Source organism: Heterodontus francisci, chromosome 7 (genome assembly GCF_036365525.1).
Source record: "Heterodontus francisci isolate sHetFra1 chromosome 7, sHetFra1.hap1, whole genome shotgun sequence".
Taxonomy (NCBI): Eukaryota; Metazoa; Chordata; class Chondrichthyes; order Heterodontiformes; family Heterodontidae; genus Heterodontus; species Heterodontus francisci.
In genome coordinates, this window is record NC_090377.1 from 90037246 (window position 1) to 90059811 (window position 22566).

A 22566-nucleotide genomic window follows, 5' to 3' on the forward strand; every position below is an offset into this window, starting at 1 on the left:
ACATTAAACTCCATCTGTCACCTTGTTGCCCACTCACTGAACCTGTCTATATTTCTTTGCAGCCTCTTTGTGTTCTCCTTACAGCTTACATTTCCACTTTGTATTGTCAGCAAACTTGGATGCATTATTCTCAATCTCTAAGACATTAATATAGATTGTAAATAGCTGAGGGCCCAGCACTGACCCTTGCAGCATTCCACTAGTTATATCCTGCCAACTTGAAAATGCCCCATTTATCCCTACTCTTTGCTTTCTGTCCATTAAACGATCCTCTATCCATGCTAATAAATTATCTCCAATTCCATGAGCACTTATCTTGTGTATTAACTTTTTGTGTGGACCTTATCGAATGCCTTTTGGAAATCCAAGTATACTATATCTGCTGGTTCCCTTCTATCTACTCTACTAGTTACATCCTCAAAAAACTCTAATATATTTGTCAAACACAGTCTCCCTTTAGTAAAATCATGTTGACTTTGTCTGATCATACAATCATTTTCTAAGTACATTGTTAATTTGTAATAGATTCCAGCATTTTCCTGATGACTAATGTCACACAAACTAGCCTATAGTTCCCAGCTTTCTCTTGAATAGCAGTGTTGCATTTGCTAACTTCCAATCTGCTGGGACTGTTCTAGAATCTCAGGAATTTTGGAAAATCCTAACTAGTGCATCCACTATCTCTGCAGCTGCTTCTTTTAGAATTTTAAGATGTAGGCCATCAGGGACTGGGGATTTGATTGCTTTTAGTCCCTTAGTTTCTCCAATACTTTTTCTCTGCTGATATTAATTACCATAAGTTCCTCACACTTATTAGCCCCTTGGTTACCCTCTATTTCTGGTATGTCATTTGTATCTTCTACTGTGCTTCATTGGTTTCCAATGATTTAAATATTTATGAGGCCCACAGCTGCTTGTGACAGGCAGGCTCAATGCTCTCTAAAACAAGGGAGTAAAAATACCACGGGTATGGATGCTGTGGGGAAGAGGTCAGTAGCACTTAGCCACCATTTTAATACCCTTGCCTTGCTGCTGGACAGGCAGAGTTAATATACAGGCTTACTTTTCTTAAAATTCATTCATGGGATGAGTATCACTAGCAAAGCCAGCATTTGTTACCCGTCCCTAATTACCCTTGAGAAGGTGGTGGTGAGCCAATTTCTTGAACTGCTGCAGTCCATATGGTGTAAGTGTATCCATAGTGCTGTTTGGGAGGGAGTTCCAGGGATGTTGACCCTGTGACAGTGAAGGAACGGCGATATATTTCCAAGTCAGGATGGTGTGCGACTTGGAGGGGAACTTGCAGGTGGTGGTGTCCCCATGCTCCTATTGCCCTTGTCCTTCTAGAGGGTAGAGGACGCAGGTTTGAAAGGTGCTGTCAAAGAAGCCTTGGCGAGCTACTGCAGTGCATCTTGGACATGGTACACACTGCTGCCACTATGCACTGGTTGTGGAGAAAGTGAATGTTTTAAGGTGGTGGATGGCATGCCAATCAAGCGGGCTGCTTCATCCTGGATATTGTCGAGATTCCTGAGTATTGTTAGAGCTGCACTCATCCAGGCAAGTGGACAGCATTTCATCACACTCCTGACTTGCGCCTCGTAGATGGTGGGCAGACATTGGGGCGATAGGAGGTGAATTACTTGCCACTGAATTCCCAGCTTCTGACCTGCTCTGGTAGCCACAGTATGTACATAGCTGGTCCAGTTAAGTTTCTGGTCAATGGTAACCCCCGGGATGTTGATAGTGTGAGAGGCAGTGATGGTAATGCCATTAAACGTCAAGGGGAGAAGATTAGTTTCTCTGTTGGAGATGGTAATTGTGCAGCACTTGTGTGTTGTGAATGTTACTTGCCACTTATCAGCCCAAGCCTAAATGTTGTCCAAGTCTTGCTGCATGCAGGCATGGGCTGTTTCCGAGGGGTTGCGAATGGTACTGAACACTGTGCATTCATCAGTGAACATCCCCACTTCTGACCTTATGATGGAGGAAGGAATTATTTAAAATATAATTGATGTACATGTGTCTATATTTACATTATTTCAATAAAGGACTGGCACAGTTGAAAGTTTCAAAATGGAAGCGCGGAACAACTAATAACGAAGACTTACAAGTAACCATCCATGGAACATGGTGCTAAGAGGAGATTTAAACAGGAAAACCATCATCAGGATGACACCACAAATGATGACTGAGACATTCTGAACAATCAAGGATGTTTGGGCAACTATCGCAGGATTGAGAAAAGGATTAAATTAGTTGTATTGAAATGAATTACAATTATTCACAAAATAATTTTGGAAAATAAAAACATATGAATATCAATACAGTACTATTTTCCCATAATTTCATTATTTATACCATTTCTAATGTTTCACAATTTTTATGTACAGATCAACAAATATAAATAAAATATCTTGTAAGTATTCAGAAAAATGCAAGAAGACTCCTGGGGAATGTAAGTCCTCTGTCAATAAGTTTACAAACAAAGCATGAGTACAGAATGGGATTTCAATAAAATCACCAACAGATGGAATTTCACCCCCTTTAGGATTACTTGCATTGATGCACCAGTTTTATGAAATCATGCTGCCAGCGGGGAACTTCACTGGAAGAATATATCAAAGACTCGTGGATACACTTCCCCTCCAGTCCCACCCTGAGATTTTCAGCCATTAATCAAACGCCTGCAATTTCCTCATGTGTACTTCAAACAGGTGAGGTTGTCTGTTGGCAGTTGAATTTATAAAGTTAGCCCTCATTTTTCTCTTTTTTGCTTGCAAGCAAGAAAGTAGGCTTTGCTCAACACTGCTGCACGCAAGATCCCTCATTTGGTTAAGTAACAGAACGATTGCAATAGATCAACTGGTTTCTTTATTTCCGATTTCACAATAAATGTAAAGACAGGGCGTTACCATTTTTGTGTGCTTTCCCCTTGTCCTTTCACTGTTCGACTTAGCTAGTTCATAGCTTTCTCTATTGGGGATGATTTAAAATTTTTCTGATAGTCTAAATGTGGTGATATCGCCTGTTATACACTTCACCCGATTTTTGAAAAACAAGGTTTTCATGTTATAATATAGTGGCAATTTCAATGAAGGGTGAAACTTTTAACTTTGGAGGGGTATAGAATTGACAGTATTGAAGTGGGTGCCCATGATACATTCCACTCAATTCTTTTCCATTGAATTCAATTAACTATGGCATTTATTTCCAAGTTCTGACATACCTGTGGCCTTCTGTCATCTGTTAACATTGTCAACTGGAATAGTGCAGCCTTTCAATTTTTGCTTTAAATGTATTCAGAGCCTAGGCCCCAAGCTCTGAAACTCCCTCCCTAAACCTCTCCAGTGCACTCTCCTCCTCTCAGATGCACCTTAAAACTAAGCTTATGGTCACCTGTCCTAATGTCTCCTTGTATGGCTCAATAACACTCCTGATAATACTCTTGAGTCGCACCTTGGGATATTTTACTACATTAAAGGCACTATATAATTTCAAGTTGTAAATATAAAAAATCGTGATAGAGAAACAGAAACAGAAACATACACAAATACACACACACTCACCAGTGAAAGAAAGTAATCAAGAAAATAAGCAAGAAGAATCAAGAGAAAGACTGAGTGGGCGAACAGAAGGGAAAGAGAAAGCAATGGTAAAACAAGGACACAATAAGACAAATATAAGGACTGAAATATTCTTCAAACACAGACATTAAATAGGAGTTAAACATTTTGCTCTTTTTTTACACACTGTAATGCAGAACTTTACCCTGTACCTTCTGGATACATGGATGCACAAATGCAATGTAGGAAAAACAACAGTCATTTTGGGCACAGCTAGGCCTTACAAACAACAATGAGATGATGATCAGGTCATTTATTTTAGTAATGTTGGTTGAGGGATAAATGTTGACCAGGACACGGAGGATAACTGCGCCCCCCACCCCCTTCAAAATAGTTCCTTGGAATCTTTTACATGCACCTGAGACAGCAGATGGGGCTTCAGTTTAACATCTCATCGAAAAGACATCACCTCCAACAGTGCAGCACTCCTCTGGAGTGTCAGCCTAGATTTTGTGCTCGAGTCTCTGCAGCATAACCTGAACTCACAGCCCTCTGACTGAAAGGTGAGATTGCTACCTACTGAGACACACCTAACACTTAAGTATAGCCATCTGTTGAGCCACTTCATGTTTTCTCTAATTTGTTCTTAGGATGTGAGCAATACTGGGCTGCATTTACTGCAAATCCCTGTTTGCCCTAAGAATCCCTGTTTGCCCTGAGAAAGTGGCATTGGACCACAAATCTCTGCCATCTTTGCTTTGATGGCACCCAAAAATAGTGTTAGTTAGGATTCTGAGTGAGCTAGGACATGAAAGATACCTTTCCACCAAGACCCAGGAAATTTCAATCTCTACTTCTTGCAATGTATAACTCGCAGAAGTAATAAAGGAAAAATACCACACTGTGCACGTTCACATACCATGAGAGGAAGATGTGCTAACATGTGACATTAAAAGCACATTTCATCATCATTATTTTCTTCATTACAACAACTTATATTTATATAGCGCCTTTAACATAATAAAATGTCCCAAGGTGCTTTATATGAGCATTATAAAACAAAATATGACACCAAGCCACATAAGGGGATATTAGGTCGGATCAGGGATAGGCACCAACATGTTGCACCACGGATATTTGACACAATTATTGACTCAGCCAAAGACATGCAGACGATTAATCTGTATATAAAGTGTATATCCAAACTAATGCCATCAAAACATAGTCCAATTTAAAACACATTTCTCCCTATTTATTGAGATACCTGGCATTGCTTTCTCTTGCACAAGTAGTCAATGTCTGCCCGCACACTTGATGTAGCGATGTGGAGAATCCGGATAGATGCCCATCTGTCTGGTGTGATCTTGATCTCTTTCTCTCCCCTCTCTGTGTCCATCTCTCTCCTCTCGCCCCGCCCCCTTCTCTCCTCCCTCTGTGTCCATCCATCTCCCCCCCCTCTCTTTCTCCCTCTCTCACTGTCCATCCCTCTCTCCCTCACTCCCTCCTCTCTCTCTACCCCCTCTCTCACCTCCAATCTCTCTCCTCTCTCCTGCACTCTCGCTCTGTCCTGTCTCCCCTTCCCCCTCTCTCTCACTTCCTCCCTTTCACTCTCCCCTTCTGTCTCTCCCTTCTCTCTCTCTTTCCCACCTCCTCTCTATCCCTTTGTCTCCCCTCTCTCTCTCTCCCCCTCTCTCCTTCCCCTCCCTCTCTCCCCCCATCTCCCTGTGACAGTTGCAGAGAGCAGGAACTCTCTCCAGAGCTGCTTTGTGATTGGTCAGTTTTTTTAAAAAAAGTTCACAGCTGGCAGTTTCACAGCTGACAGCTGCTGGGATTGGGAACAGTGACTTCTGAACTCAGGACAAGCTCAGGGTTTTCGGCGGGCTTTAAAAAAAAATCAGAACCTGCCAGAAACCCTAAACTTGTCCTGGGTTTGGATGCCACTGTTCCCGCTCCCAGCAACCTGTCAGCTGTGAAACTGACAGCTGTAAATGTTTGTAAAGTCGCACTTATCTGGAAAGAAGAAGCCAATGGGAAATTTCTCATTCCTGAAATTATCAGTCATGGACCTCAAACCTTTTGCCACAGACACAGGTGTCTGTGTACGGACACGTTGTCAACCTCTGGGTCAGATGACCAAAGCTGAGTCAAAGAGGTAGGACTTAAGGAGTGGCTTAAAGGAGCATAATGAGGTAGAGAGGCGGAGTTGTCTAGGAGGGGTATTCCAGAGCTTAGGGCCTAGGCAACTGAAGGCACAGCCACAAATGGTGAAGTGATTAAATCGGGGATGCAAAAGAGGCCAGAACTAGATGACTGCAGATATCTTGGAGGTTTGTGGGGCTGGTGATTATCGAGATAGGAAGGGACGAGGCCATGGAGGAATTTGAAAACAAAGGATGAGAATTTTAAAATCAAGATGTTGTTTGACTGAGAACCAATGTAGGTCAGTGAGCACAGGGGTGATAGTGGATCGAGACTTGGTGTGAGTTATGACACAGGCAGCAGAGTTTTGGATGGTCTCAAGTTTATAGAGGGTAGAATGTGGGAGAACAGCCAGGAGTGTGTTAAACCAAAACACATCACTTTTTTTTAATTCATTCATGGGATGTGGGCATCACTGGCATTTATTGCTCATCCCTAATTGCCCCTGAGAAGGTGGTGGTGAGCTGCCTTCTTGAACCGCTGCAGTCCATGTGAGGTAGGTACATCCAGTGCTGTTAGGAAAGGAGTTCCAGGATTTTGGCCCAGCGACAGTGAAGGAACAGCGATATAGTTCCAAGTCAGGATGGTATGTGACTTGGATGGGAACTTGCAGGTGGTCATGTTCCCATGCATCTGCTGCTCTTGTCCTTCGAGGTGGTAGAGGTCGCGGGTTTGGAAGGTGCTGTCTAAGGAGCCTTGGTGCGTTGCTGCAGTGCATCTTGTAGATGGTACATCTGCTGCCACTGTGCGCCGGTGGTGGAGGGAGTGAATGTTTGTAGATGGTGTGCCGATCAAATGGGCTGCTTTGTCCTGGATGGTGTTGAGCTTCTTGAGTGTTGTTGGAGCTGCACCCACCCAGGCAAGTGGAGAGTATTCCATCACACTCCTGACTTGTGCCTTGTAGATGGTGGACAGGCTTTGGAGAGTCAGGAAGTGAGTTACTCGCCGCAGGATTCCTAGCCTCTGATCTGCTCTTGTAGCCACGGTATTTATATGGCTACTCCAGTTCAGTTTCTTGTCAATGGTAGACCCTAGGATGTTGATAGTGGGGGATTCAGCAATGATAATGCCACTGAATGTCAAGGGGAGATGGTTAGATTCTCTCTTGTTAGAGATGGTCATTGCCTGGCACTTGTGTGGCGCAAATTTTACTTGCCACATATCAGCCAAAGCCTGGATATTGTCCAGGTCTTGCTGCATTTCTATACGAACTGCTTCAGTATTTGAGGAGTCGCGAATGGTGCTGAACATTGTGCAATCATCAGCGAACATCCCCACTTCTGACCTTATGATTGAAGGAAGGTCGTTGATGTGACTGCAGTGTCTGGGACATTGTCTGTTGTCTGTAAGGTATGATTCCGTGAGTATGACTATGTCAGGCTGTTGCTTGACTAGTCTGTGGGACAGCTCTCCCAACTTTGCCACAAGCCCCCAGATGTTAGTAAGGAGGACTTTGCAGGGTTGACAGGGCTGGGTTTGCCGTTGTCATTTCCGGTGCCTAGGTCGATGCCGGGTGGTCCGTCCGGTTTCATTCCTTTTTATTGACTTCGTAGCGGTTAGGTGCAACTGAGTGGCTTGCTAGGCTATTTCAGAGGGCATGTAAGAGTTAACCACATTGCTGTGGGTCTGGAGTCACATGTAGGCCAGACCAGGTGAGGACAGCAGATTTTCTTCCCTAAAGGATATTAGTGAACCAGATGGGTTTTTACAACAATCGACAATGGTTTCATGGTTTCATCATTAGACTAGCTTTTAATACCAGATTTATTAATTAAATTCAAATTCCACCTTCTGCTGTGGTGGGATTCGAACCCATGTCCCCAGATAAATACCCTGGGTCTCTGGGTTACTAGTCCAGTGATTATACCACTTTGCCACCGCCTCCCCACCTGAAATTATACGTTCTGTTTACTTTCAAAGTTAATCATTTTACGAAAGAAAGACTTGCATTTATTTTGCCTGACACATCCTTTGGAGGTCCAGAGCATTGAACAGCCAATGAAATGTCGTAAATGTTAATTTGTCAACAGGCATAGAAAGCTGTTAAGAAGGTATATGGGATCCCTGGTTTTATAAATAGAGGCATAGAGTAGGAAAGCAAAGAAGTTATGCGGAACATTTACAAAACATTGGTTTGGCTCCAATCAGAGTACAGCTGCCAATTCTGGGCACAGACTTTAGGAAGGATGTTAAGGCCTTGGAGACGTTACAGAGGAGATTTATTAGACTGATATTAGGGATGCAGGACTTCAGTTATGTGGAGAAACTAGGGAAGATGTGAGTGTTCTCCTTGCAACAGATACATTTGAGGGGAGATTTTATAGAAATGTCTAAAATCATGAATGGTTTGATAGAGTATATGAGGAGAAAAAGGTTGTTCACCAGAGGACATAGATTTAAGACAATTGGCAAAGGAACCTGAGGCGACATTGAGGAAAAAACAATTATGCAGCAAGTTGCTATGATCTAGAAAGCACTGAAGTGTCAGCCTTTTTAGTGGAATGGTTGTTTATTACAGAAAAAAGTGCAATCAAAACAGAAAAGTAGACATCTAGCAAAAAATTCTCAGTGAGAGCCTGGCAAGATGTCATCATCTTCCACCACCCCCTCCAACTCCTGTGCCATGATTTCTTTCTGTTCACTCCCCTCAAATACATTCCAGCTGCTTGTTATGTCTATTCTCTTGCAGAATACTCTGCCAACTTTCTCTGGGTGACACTGGAGAGTACCCTTGCTACATACAAGAACTAATGTTTGAACTTACAAAATGACTGTTTGGTGATATTCCTATGTTTTGAATTTGCTTTATTGTATACTGTTTTCTTGCGGTTTGCACAGACCACGTTTGAAAGGGTAATTATGTTTCTGAGGAGCCATCCAATCAACTTGTCTTCATTTTGAAATAGCTGGGAAACCTGTTATTTCCTTAACATATAGGCAATATTAACATTTCCTGGAAACTGTATTCACGTATTTAATCATTGCATACTAATTACTGACTGTTTGGCTATTCATTAAGGGACATCATTTTCTGTTGATGAGCAGCATGAAATTTTTGCATGGGTACTTTAATGACCAAATGAGTGCAGAAGATAGTTTCCTGTACCTTAGGAATGCCACATCTTTTGAAAGCCCCTTTCATCCTCTCCTCCCAATCTACTACACCAATTTTAATATCAAAATAGGACATCTGTACCCTGGATAATACACTAGTGTACTACAAACTGATTGTTCTGGCTAAAATTCTAGCCATGCCTCAAAGAAACCTGTGGCAAAGATATTTGAGTGTTGTTGGTACTTTTACCATCATTACCAGTGCCAGGCTAATGTTGCTCCTTGGCTGCATGTTTGGTTCCAGGAAATGGAACAATTCTTTGTTCTTTAGTGAGGCATAATTTCCCTCTAAGTTGCACCTTGGTCAAATGAAAGTAGCTCTGTTACCAGTCGACATGTTGCCTGGAGTGGTAGCGAAATCTATTTTTTTCTCCTATGATCTTTAACTACCAACCCTACTAAGCTACATGTCTTCCACCTCCAACATGTTCTACAAATGAAGATTTGCCTATAATTCACCAATGCTGTTGTGTGGGGCAAAACAGCTCAACTGCTCTTTCAATGCCTTATCCGTTGCAACATGGTGGACTTGTGCTACCTCTTCCCACTGTCTTACTGCCCACTTTTAAAGCAGGTGCAATTAATGTAATGTGGACTGAAAGGCAAACACGAGCAAATTTGCATCTTTGCCTTTAACTGGTGTTTAACAAATTCAAAAAAACATGAATGCTGGATCTGTTAACATGTACATTATAGAAATTTTGGGAATCTGAACAAAAATGCACTAATTGTCTGTTAATGGCAATACACTAGATTACTGCACAATAATGCACATCTAGTGCAACCGTCTACTAAAGCGCACAAAAGAATTTCATCCCCATGAAAGCTGAGCTGGATAGGTGCAAAGGCCAAACTGGACAGCTAAACAGAGAGACAGAAAGATTGATTCATAGACCCACAAAGATGAAAAGAGAGAAACAGAATGACTAAGTCGAGGAGACACAAACAAAATCTTAGTCGGAGACAAAAGGATTAATTTAGAAAGTTGCAAGATGACAAGTTAGAATCATAAAAGCCTAACAGAACAGACAAAAAGACTGCAACAGTGATTGACACACAGCAACTCCAAATGACACCAGAGAACAAAGAGCAACGATATAGCATTGACATGTTTAGCTTTGGAGCTTCCTATCATACTTCCCTTGTATGTGCCAGCATGACTGCTTCCTCTACCAGATACAACAACTTGCCAGTATTTGTGATGGATGAAAGCAAAAGTCCTTCCCTTTATTTTCCAGTTCTTTCTTAAATATTATACAACAAGCTATGAGTTGTTATAAAGCAAGATATTTGAATGACTGATTCTGTTCTTTTCCTGATGGGCCTGAATCTTCCTGTCAGAGATTCCCAGATCCGTGTGAAGATTCCATAGAGATTCGGTCTAGCCAGAGGCGATGCTTCACATTCCATTATCAAGCACACTGGACAATCTCCATGCATAAAAATGTAGTCTTTTAATCATTAATTTAAAAAATTAGAAAATACAAATTTAACCTAAATGAATGTATAGTAGACGATAGTGGCAAATTCTGTGAACTATACTTGTAAATAAATATTAATAATTCATTCCTGGGTTATGAGATCTTTGTTAATCATGGAATAAAATTGGAGTGCGAGTGTGAGGTTACCTACTTTGGATCTGAGAAAGACAACTCTGAATGTTTTTTTAATGGGGAGAGACTGGGGACAGTGGGGGGTGGGGTGCAATTTCCAACAGCACGTTCAGGGGCTAAAATTCTCCAAGGACAACTAAGATAAGGTCTTGAGCTGAAAAGCCGGTTTAGCCCGAGTTTAGTGCAAGACGCCATCTTGGTAAAGGAGTTGAAGCCTGTACTAGGAATGGCCACCCGTAGGCTCATTAAGGGACTGCTAACACTTTCTAAAGAGGCTGCACAGCATTTTTTGGGTTAGTGCTTGTCCTAACACCCTCTCCTAACAGCAACCAGCTGTTTGGGAGCAAACATGGTGTTGATGTGGATTTCAAGGGATACTTAAAGGGATACTCAATATTTTATGTTCATAGTTGCTGGAGGTGTGAAGAGGGCCTCTGAAACACATTGAGAGAGACTTTCTGGGACACTTTCTTAATACTTTACCAACAATAAAGCAACATTTATTCTACAAATTCTCTGATGACTTTGCCTAAAAACAGTAAGTACTGTACTACTCCACCTTCTAGGACTCACTGCAGAAAGGGACTGCTTGGTCATGAGCATCTTGCTAGGGGTCCCCCTTGATTTGCTGGAGTAATGGGAGGAGGATAAGAGACCAGGCAGAGCAACAGCAACTGCTGTAGGAGAGAGGGACAAGAAGGTGAGGAGGGCAAGGTGGTGTCCTCTTCCCCTTAGCCCCTGTGGTTATAGGACATTCCTCCTCCTTTGGCCTTTCTCCACCAGGACCTCCGATGTTGCATCTGAGAACCTCGGCCTCTCTGCAATCTATGTGTATGCCAGCAAAGCACTCCACACCTACAGTGGAAGTGTGTGTGTGGAGCCCACACATACTGACAAAACTGCTTCTAATCAGCACTTGAGTGCTAAACCTGCAGGTTTTTGGTTTAGCACCTCCTGATAAGTTTAAATTATGGTCATTTGAAATTGGGACCAAATTTGTGTGTTAAATCCAGACTTTCAAACAGGTTTGTCCTTTTAGCACAGCATCCATTTAGTGCCTGTTTTCACCCTTTGACCAAAATAACCCCCTGAGAACTACAGAAGAACAAAAGCTATTTGGGCAGCCATGTAAACAAATCACTAAAAGCTAAAATTATTTGCACAAAATGTAAATAAAAAGGCTAATGGAATGTTGGCCTTTATCTCAAGGGGGTTGGAAAACGAAAGTGAGAAGGTGATGCTTCAGTTGTACAGAGCCTTGCTCAGACCTCATCTGGAGTATCATGTTCAGTGTTGGGCAGGTTCACCAGAATCATACCAGGGCTTAACGAGCTAAATTATGAAGTTTCAAATGTTATGGGGTGATTGAATTGAGGTCTTTGAAATGGTAATGATAAAAGGATAATGATAATTTTTAAATGCTAAAAAGGTTCATTAAAGTAGATACAGAGAACCAATTGCCTCTTGTGGGGTAATCCAAAACAAGGGGTATAAAATTGGATTTAGGCCATTTAAGCGTGAATTGAGGATATTTTTTCACACAAGAGGCACGTCACGAACCCCGATTCTGAGAAGGCCCCACTGCATTTTACCGCCGGCGGCGAGGCCTCGGTGTAGACCCCCACCCCGCTGCTCGGGGGCAGGGCCTTCACTTTAATATTAAAATTAATTTTAAAACATGCAAATTAACTTACCTTGTCCCGGCGGCCATCCGACACTGATATTCTGGCCGCCAGAACTCGCGCGCCTTCGGAACTCCGTTCGGGGTTCTGTGGTGTGACACTGGTGGGGTGGGCAGAGGAGTAAAATTATCAGGGCAGGGGAGGAGTGGGGAAAGCACTTTGTATTGGCTGAGGGGATGGTGGGAAGGGGTTGAAGGGTAAAGGTAACGAAGTTGGGAGGGATGCTTGGGTTGGGAAAAAGTTTATTTCAGTTCGATAGACGCAAAGATAAACATTGGGGGGAGCTAGTGGGAAAGGGTCTCCAGCTTTTATTTAATTTTTCAAAGACAATGGGAGATACAGTTCCATTAAAAATTCAAATTTCTTCTAAGGGCTTGAAGCCCTTTAAAAATGGCTCCAGCGCCTGCGCGGTGGCGCCGGACGCCATTGCTGGGGATGGAGTGGCTGGCCCCTCTACGTCATCGGGGGCAGCCGTTCAGCTGCCACCATTTAAATGAGCGCCCGTGCGAAATATCGTGGGGGCTCAGCGATGGCTGCTCTGCGCGAGCAGACCGCCAACTTTAAAGTGCGCTGCCGCTATTGTGGCACGCTAGTAAAATTCAGGCCATAGAATGCACGCTCCCTGAGGGCTGTGGATGGTGTATTGATAGATTTTAGTTGGGTAAGGGTATCAAGGGATCTAAACAAAGATGTATAAATGGAAATGAGGGACTGTTGAGCCATGCTATAATTGAATGGCAGAGCAGGTCCAATGGGCTGAATGATCCTGTTTTATGGTCCCGTAACAGAATACTGCAGTATTATTTCAAGTTAGCCACTTTATTGTATACTTCACACATGGTCCCATAGCAATAAAAAGAGAAGAACTGGAATTTTTCAAATCTGTATATTTAAAAAGGATGTACTACAGAGGTAAAAGTGCAGTGGGCTAGGCCATACCTTTAAGCCTTGGGGTTCTGTCCACCCAGTCACCAATAATAGCTCCCAGTAATAAGACAGAGCCCGCCACGACCAGTCCATAGACAGCAGTCAGAAGCAGACTGTTACCATAAAGCTCCACCAAAAACACTGACACAGCAAAGTGCCACATCCTATCGCCCTGTAACAAAACACAAAATCCATTTAGCACAAGTCAAAAATAAAAGGTGCTCTTTTAACAAATGTTTATTCATCCAGGTTCCAGCTAAAGGAGTTAAATGTTTTAATTAGAATTATTTCTTATTCTTAATTATTATCTTGATTATTTCTTAATTTGCTGAAGAATTAATTAAGGTAGCACACTCTCAGTGACAACAATTTGGAGATGGTCTACTGGCGAACGACGCTTCAAATTGCAGCCCTTTGATGAAAATAGCACTGTAGTAAAATTAATTCCAACTGCCTCCAATGGTAAGCTTGCTTCCAATGGTAAGTACTGCCAGCGACAGAGAGGAGATTTAAGTGAGGTGTATAAAATTATGTGGGGCCTAGATTGAGTGGATAGGAAGGACCTATTTCCCTTAGCAGAGAGGTCAATAACCAGGGGGTATAGGTTTAAAGTAACTGACAAAAGGATTAGAGGGGAGTTGAGGAGAATTGTTGAGCACCCAGAGGGTACTTGGGGTCACTGCCTGAAAGGGTGGTAGAGGCAGAAAGCCTCATTGCACTAAAAAAATACTTAGATATGTATTTGAAGTTTTGTAATCTAAAGAGCTACAGACCAAGAGCTGGAATTTGGGACAGACATGGTGGGCTGAATGACCTCCTTCTGTGCCATACATTTTCTACATTTCTATGCTTCTAAATAACTCTTACTTTAAGTAAATGTCTTCAAGCCAATCATCTTGGCCTTGATCACAGTCAAGCTGAACTCTATATGTTTTTTTACTGGCATCAGGGAATATCCTTGCCAGATTCACAAAGTGTTCTAACAGTCCATGCATGACATCTCGCACACGAGCAGTTGTTCCACTGCTGCTGCGTCTGCCTTTAATTATAAAGGGGATAGATCTGGCACCAATAAAATTAAATCAATTACTGAACCATGGTACAATTGCCTAACAGACGCAGAGACTCATCTCAAGAGGTGGTTCACCAAATGCCGCCCTGAGGGAGAGCTTCATATGAGGCAAACATAAAGGTCTGGCTCCCAATACCACTGGTTCATACTGGCAGCCATTTTATTATGGTGATACAGGTCAGCAGTATATTTTACCACTGTTGACATTTACAATCCTTTCGCTGTCAGTTTGGCACAATAGGAACGTAGGAACAACAGTAGATCATTTCGCCTCTTGAACCGGTTCCACCATTCAATGAGATCATTGACCTAACTGCATATACGCTCCTTTGCCCAACAACCCTTAACATATTCAGTTAACAGTAATCTATCAATCTCAGATTTAGAATTAACATTTGATCCAGCATCAACTGTCATTTGCAGAAAAGAGTTCCAATCTTCTACCACCCATTGTGTGTAGAAGTGTTTCCTAACTTCAATCCTGTAAGGCCTGGTTCTAATTTTAGGCTACATCCCCTAGTCCTAGACTCCCCAAGCAGCAGAAATAGTTTCCCTTCTATCTATCCTATCAGTTCCTCTTAATATCTTGAAAACATTGATCAAATCACCCCTTAATCTTCTAAATTCTAGGGAATACAACCCTAATTTGTGTAACCTTTCCTCGTAATTTAACCCTGGGAGTCGAGGTATCATTCTAGTAAATCATTGCTACACTCCCTCCAAAGCCAATATATCCTTCCTAAGATGTGATGCCCAGAACTGCTCACAGTACCCCAGGTATAAAGACAGCAATATGTTACATTACCACTTGAATATATCTAATACCTTCTATATTCAAATAGTAATATAATTCCTGTTGTTTGTCACCTCCTGTTAAACTGTGCGAAGTAAGTTTATTTTTAAATAAAATTATTATTTGCATAACACTTGGACTTCAACACAAATGAGATAACTAATGATTTATGATGTTATTTTATTGTGTAGTGATTATAGATATCAAGCATAGACAAAATATATATGATTTGGATAATCTCATACATCAATGCATTATTATTTTACAATGTACATTTTCACCAGAGTCTTGCCTTGCTGCTTCCAGTGGTGCAGGCTAGTGAGATCTGTTTCTGGAAGTTACCTCTGACTGGAGGCATGCAACACAGATTAAGGGCAGATATTCTGCTGCATTGAACGAGAAAATGGAGCTGAACTATTAGACGTTGGAGAAGAGGTCTATATTGCAGGCAGGCAAGGCCGCAGGAACAAATAAAGCAGACAATGAAATGGCCATAGCACTTTTAGCCTTCAAGTGGCTTGCTTTATCACTTGAATGAGTCCTTCACACCACTGAAAAATATTACTGCCAGATATTTGCAATTGTGAAACTTTGAATGAGAGCCCAGTTGCAACACAGACGGTGCAGATTCCTGCACAGGTAAGTAAACATCCACTAGGTGGTCTTTTTTGAGACAAAGACTGAGATGCACAAAATACTTCAACAGAATTAAAAGTTTTGTTCCCACTTGGTATGGTTGGTTGTATTCGGTATAATGTGCCTGTCACACAGAAAACTCATCAGTCCCAGCCATGTGACTGAAAAGGGAAAAAAAAAAGTGGAAAATAGTCGCAAGAATTGAGGCAAACAAAGAATTGCAAAACAGAATGAGACAAAATAGAAAAGATACAGTGCGGAAAATAGGGGGAATTACAAGCAAAATATAAAGCAGACTTCCATGATGAAACTAGAATGAAACACAACTCAAAATTATCCAAAATAAGAGGAACAGAAGAGATTCGGAAAAAGTTAAGGTAAAGGAAAAAACGCATTTTGGAGTGCGGATGAAGGACAATCCACTGATAGTCTCTGACATGTCTACTCCCATTACAAAATCCTTCCTGTGCCTTGCCTTTTGGGTCTGAATGTGGAATTAGGTTAAAATATGTTGGTGTCGAAGGTGAGTTTCTTTTTGTCCAGTAAAGGTAGCAAAGAATAAAATAACTTGCATTTATATAGGGTCATTCATGTCCTCAGGACTTCCCAAAGTGTTTCAGTCAATTAATTATTTTTGAAGTGTAGTCACTGTTGTTCTGTATGCAAACATGGAAATCAATTTTTGCACTGTAAAGTTCCACAAATAGTAATGAAATGAAAGACCAATTAACCTTAAAATAAAAGCACAATCCTTTCAGATGCTGGAAATCTGAAATAAAAACAGAAAGTGCTGGAAATACTCAGCAGGTCTGGAGCATCTGGGGAGAGAGAAAAACAGAGTAAACATTTCAGGTCGATGACCTTTGCCAGTTCTGATGAAAGGTAATCGACCTGAAATGTTCACTTTGTTTTCCTCTCTCCCCAGATGCTCCAGACCTGCTGAGTATGGCCAGCACCTTCTATTTTTAGGCCAATTAACCTTGTTTTGGAGATGTTGATTGAGGGAGGAATGTTGGCCAGGAATCCTGCACTTCTTTGAATAGTGCTGTGGGATCTTTTATATTCACCTGAACAAGCAGATGGGCCTTGATTTAACTTCTCATCCAAAAAACAATAGATCTGATAATGCAATACTCCTCAGTACTGCACTGAAGTATCAGCCAGAAACATTTACTGAAGTCCAAGAGTGCCCCTTGAAGCTACAGCCTACTGATTCACAGGCAAGAGTGAGCCACATCAATATTTAGACTATTGCGCCATTGAATCAGTAAATATCAAGATTAAGATAAAAAAAAAAGTAAAACATTGTTTGGATTTAGTGTTCTCGGGCATCAAAAATGGTTGAAGTAGCTAACTGTTTGCAGCTACGTTCCTCGGAAATAAGATGGAATACTGTGTCAGCATATTCACTTAGGCTTACCAGAGCCACAAAAACACCTTCTCAAGATGACTGAAATTGTCATTTCAGTGAGAGGCGGGTGAGACTCCTATGAAGTCTTTCCTATCACTCTTTAGTTTTCCATCCCAACTGCTGCCTCAGACCTGTGGTTCCATAGATGACAATGTACTGCACCTGTATTTCACCTTTTTAATTTTATCTTATATATTTCATGGAGTTACATAAGAACATCAGGTTTGGTTAACAAAAGATCATCCAGTCCATATCACTTATCCTGGTCTTTTAACCCTTGTCCAGGAGCCCACAATGACCTTTTTCATCTCTCTCCTGCTTTAGTGACAAGCTTATATTTCTCTACTCCCTGATGAATGAGGAATTTCTCTATTTTCTGAATGTTTCAACCACGTCACATCCTCTGTACGTGGAGGCACCTGTTCCATAACCGGAACTGTGAAGTAATTCAATACAGTTATGAACTGGAATCTAAACATTCAAGGATATCCAACGTTCCGGAAGAATAGGCAGAAAGGAAAAGGAGGTGGGGTAGCTTTGCTATTAAAGGAAGGGATCAGTGCAGTTGTGAATAATGATATAGGTGTAATAGATCGTGACGTAGAATCAGTTTGGGTGGAAATAAGGAATAGCAAGGGATAGAAATCATGGGTGGGAGTGGTCTATAGGCCCCCAAAAAGTTGCTTCTCTGTAGGACAAGATATTAATCAGGAAATAATGGAGGCTTGTAAGAAGGTCACTGCAATTATTATGGGTGATTTTAATCTGCATATAGACTGGACAAATCAAATTGGCAAGGGTAGCAAGGAAGACAAATTTGTAGACTGCCTCAGGGATTGTTACTCAGAGCAGTATGTTGCAGAGCCTACCAGGGAACGGGCTATTTTAGATTTGGTATTGTGTAATGAGGTAGGATTAATAAGAGATCTCATAGTTAAGGATCCTCTAGGCGGAAGCGATTATAACATGGTAGAATTTCAAACTCAGTTTGAGGGCGATCAACTCGGGTCTCAAACTAGTGTCTTCAACTTAAACAAGGGCAATTACAGAGGTGTGAAGAAAGAGTTGTCTAAAGCGGGCTGGGAAGATAGACTACAGGGGAAGTCGGTAGATGAGCAGTGGCAGACTTTTAAGCTGATATTTCAGAACACTCAGCGAACATTTATTCCAGTCAGAAGGAAGGACTTGAAGAGAACGATGAACCACCCGTGGATAAGAAAGGAAATTAAGGAGAGTATCAAATCAAAAGCAAAGGCGTACAATGCGGCGAAAATGAGTGGTAGGCCAGAGGATTGGGAAGTTTTTAGAAACCAGCAGCGGATGACTAAAAAACTAATAAAGAGGGAGAAAATTGATTATGAGAGTAAATTGGCAAGAAATATAAAAATGAACAGTGAGAGCTTCTATGGGTATATTAAAAGGAAGAGAGTAGCTAAAGTAAGTGTGGGGCCCTTAGAGGATGAGAATCGGGAATTAATAACAAAGAACAGGGAATTGGTAGATAATTTAAACCAATATTTTGCATCAGTCTTCACAGTGGAGGACACTATAAACATCCCAACAATAATAGATAAACAAGGTATAAATGGGAGGGAGGAACTTGTAACAATCTCTATCACGAGGGAAAAGGTGCTGGACAAACTGATGGGACTAAAGGCAGACAAGTTGCCAGGACCTGATGGCCTGCACGCAAGGGTTTTAAAAGAAGTTGCTGCAGAGATAGCAGAGGCATTGATCATAATGTACCAAAACTCACTGGATTCCGGTAGGGTACCAGCAGATTGGAAAACTGCTAATGTGACAAGCCTATTCAAGAAAGGAGGGAGACAGAAAGCAAGAAACTATAGACCAGTTAGCTTAACATCAGTCATTGGGAAAATGCTTGAATCCATTATTAAGGAAGAAATAGCAGGACATTTAGAAAAACATAATGCAATCAAACAGAGTCAACATGCTTTTATGAAAAGGAAATCATGTTTGACAAATTTGTTACAGTTCTCTGAGGATATAACAAGCAGAGTGGATAAAGGGGAACCAGTAGATGTTATGTATTTGGATTTTCAGATGGTGTTCGATAAGGTGCCACATAAAAGGTTATCGCACAAAATAGGAGCTCAGGGTATTGGGGGTAATGTGTTGGCATGGATTGAGGATTGGCTAACACACAGAAGGCAGAGAGTCAGGATCAATGGGTCTTTTTCAGATTGGAAAGCCATAACAAGTGGGGTACCACAAGGATCAGTCCTAGGGCCTCAGCTATTTACTATCTACATTAATGACTTAGAGGAAGGGACAGCGTGTAGTGTATCCAAATTTGCTGCCGATACAAAAATAAGTGGGAAGGCATGTTGTGATGACGACACAAAGAATCTGCAAAGGGATATAGATAGGTTAAGTGAGTGGGCGAAAATTTGGCAGATGGTGTTCAATGTGGGAAAGTGTGAGGTCATCCACTTTGGTAGGAAAAATAAAAAGGCAGATTATTATTTAGATGGAGAAAGACTACAAAATACTGTAGTACAGAGGGATCTGGATGTTCTTGTGCATGAAACACAAAGGATTAGCACGCAGGTGCAACAAGTAATTAGGAAGGTGAATGGAATTTTGGTCTTTATTGCTAGGGGGTTAAAGTTTAAAAATAGGGAAGTCCTGTTACAACTGTACAGGGTGTTGGTGAGACCACACCTGGAGTACTGCGTATAGTTTTGGTCCCCATATTTAAAGAAGGATATACTAGCATTGGAGGCAGTTCAGAAAAGGTTCACTAGGCTGATTCCTGGGATGAAGGGGCTGTCTTATCAAGAGTGGCTAAACAGGTTAGGCCTTTATTCATTGGAGTTTAGAAGAATGAGAGGTGATCTTATAGAAACATATAAAATTTTAAGGGGGCTTGACAGGGTAGATGTTGAGAAGATGTTTCCACTAGTGGGGGAATCTCAAACTAGGTGACATAATTACAGAATAAGGGGGCACACATTTAAAACTGCGATGCGAAGGAATTTCTTCTCTCAGAGGGTGGTGAATCTCTGGAATTCTCTGCCTCAGAGAGTTGTGGAGGATAGATCAATAAATGTATTTAAGGAGGAGGTAGACAGATTTTTGAAATCTCGGGGAGTCAAGGGTTACGCAGAACAGGCCCAAAAGAGAAGTTGAGGACTGGGACAGATCAGCTATGATCGAATGGGGGGCAGGCTTGAGGGGCTGAATGGCCTACTCCTGCTCCTATTTCTTATGTACTAGGATAAGATTTCCTCCAGTCCCGATGTGTGGCTGCATCATAAATGTGTTTGTGAAGATTCCTCTGTTCACTATTCCTGGAAACACACATTTCAATCGAAGTACTGAAGAGAAAATATTCACACCAATCCACTTATGATGTCGCAATACAACAGCCCAAACTAAGTATCATATGATATGAGCAAATCAGAAATGAAGAAAGCAGCAGTCTGAGCTTTGCAGCCGCACTTACCCAGGTGGACAGTCCATGGCAAAGGTAAATAAGAAACCCGGTCGTCTTGAAGTATCCCACAAAAGAGGCTGTAGTTTAAAGGACGAGAAAAGTACATGTTTCAAGTTACGTCAATTAAAAAAGGCCAACGTTAGGTATCATATCTAATATTGATGTATGTTGGTTGAATATATTAAATATTCTCAAATAATTTACAAGAAGTTGCATTAAAAGTTCAAGTGTAAAACTCTCCAAATAATGCATGGCTAAAACACTTACCGCAGCAACCTTTCTTATTAGCCCTGGTTTCAGTCTTCTCCATATTTAAAGGTAGATTTGGTTACCTTTGGCAATTTATTTTCAGTCCGGTTCTAGCTCTTATTATACTTTTTAAAAAATCTGATTTAGAAAAATATCCAAAAACAGTTTCTGAAATGGCAAGCGCCGCTGGTTGTTTTGTTATTCGGGTTTCCAGACTTAGCTAGCACTGTAGCTGAAGTCGGAAAAGTGTTGTCGCTAAAATGCAATATTAGGTCCGGACCCTCACACTTCCATCAGACCGGCCGCACGGTCCGGGTCCCAAATTCGAAAGTTCACATCATTTGGGAGTTTTGAAAGTTCTGTTCAAAGGTATTTCCTGAACAGAGAGCCCGGCCCCATGACGTGTACCGAGATAGTAAACCCTTGTCATGCAAACTGCGAGCTGGAGCCCCAGCGCTCCACGGAACAAACTGGATCAGCACGACTCCCCCCACTGTTTCCGCTGACAGACGTACGGCTGCATTCACGAGGACCAGACCTTTCCTGTTACTTTAGTTGCATTATTGCTCAGAGTATTGAGTGCTGCAAGAATAAGGAAAGACGCCGGACTGTAACATCATCAATAACTTCAATACTTATGTACGATAATATGTGTAACATGCAAACCGTCAGTGTATACGAAGGATATATAACATATATATATATATTTAATCATATATATATTTGTAGGAACTTGCCGCGGGCAAATGTGTTCACAAGGTATCACAATGGTATGGATGCACCACAGAGTCTTTACGTGTCCGTCATTTTTTGTATATTCGTAAATTAGCATCAACTGTATTTTGAATGTTCCTAATGTTTTGTTTCCACTCTCCGGCTAGCAAGATTACTCCAGACATATTCCACTATTTGAAAAAAAATGCATTTCACCATTTAACCATAAATATAATTGAACATAAAAAATAAACATTAAAAAAACCTCCTGAGCTGCAAAGTTTCCATAATGGACGAGTTATTCTTGCCAGTTCAAATTGGATGAAAGGTCATCGACCTGAAACGTTAACTCTGTTTCTCTCTCCACGGATGCTGCCAGATCTGAGTATTTCCAGCACTGTTTTTATTTCAGATTTCCAGCATCTGTAGTATTTTGAGTTTGTATATATTTATAGTGCCTTCCAAGGCCATCCCAGAGTGCGAAAACTACTTGCTTGGATTAGCAAGTACTGTGGCTCACGATCTAGGATGTCTGGGAAAGGAGGAATGCAAAAATATAAGGTGCAACTTGTTGGGGGGAGTCGTGCTGATCCAGTTTGTTCCGTGCAGGGCTGGGGCTCCAGCTCGCAGTTTGCATAGCAAGGATTTACAATCTCGGGGGCCGGGCTCTCCCTTCAGGAAATACCTTTGAACAGAACTTTCAAAACTCCCAAATTATGTGAACTGTTCGAATTTGTCCGGAGGTTTGACACAAGAATTTCTGCAAGCTAGCTGCATAATATTTTTCTAATAGGAAGGGTTACATCCCTATTTGAGAAGGACACCCTGGCTATTATTAGGCAAGAGAACAGTGAGGAAGTAGATCAAAGAGCATGATGCCAGAGACCTTCTTCAAGATCAGGATTAATACCATCCTTGGCAAAGTCATCAAATATACTATGCAAAGACTTTTGGACGTTGCTTCTTGGAGACAGCATTTAACATCTGGGTCAAAATCCTGGAACTCCCTTCCTAACAGCACTGTGGGTGTACTTACCCCACATGGACTGCAGCGGTTCAAGAAGACCGCTCACCACCACCTTCTCAAGGGCAATTAGGGATGGGCAATAAATGCTGACCTAGCCAGTGAC

The 22566-nt window shown here is 41.6% G+C and overlaps 1 protein-coding gene across 2 annotated transcripts in view; it reads right to left on the bottom strand.

Annotated features, from left to right (window-relative positions):
- Positions 1-21176, bottom strand: part of slc40a1 (solute carrier family 40 member 1) — a 51164-nt gene extending 29988 nt beyond the window's left edge. Inside the window, exons 1-4 of one of the 2 annotated variants that reach the window (XM_068035609.1) lie at positions 20741-21176; positions 20483-20550; positions 13114-13273; positions 2112-2227 (exon numbers count right to left, since the gene is read on the bottom strand). In XM_068035609.1, the coding sequence (XP_067891710.1) occupies positions 2112-2227; positions 13114-13273; positions 20483-20550; positions 20741-20783 (387 nt within the window). In that variant the 5' untranslated portion in view covers positions 20784-21176. Of the gene's footprint in view, positions 1-2111; positions 2228-13113; positions 13274-20482; positions 20551-20740 lie in introns of those variants that run through there. The other variant, XM_068035610.1, reaches the window with a different exon arrangement.
- Between the last annotated feature and the right edge of the window lie 1390 nt (positions 21177-22566).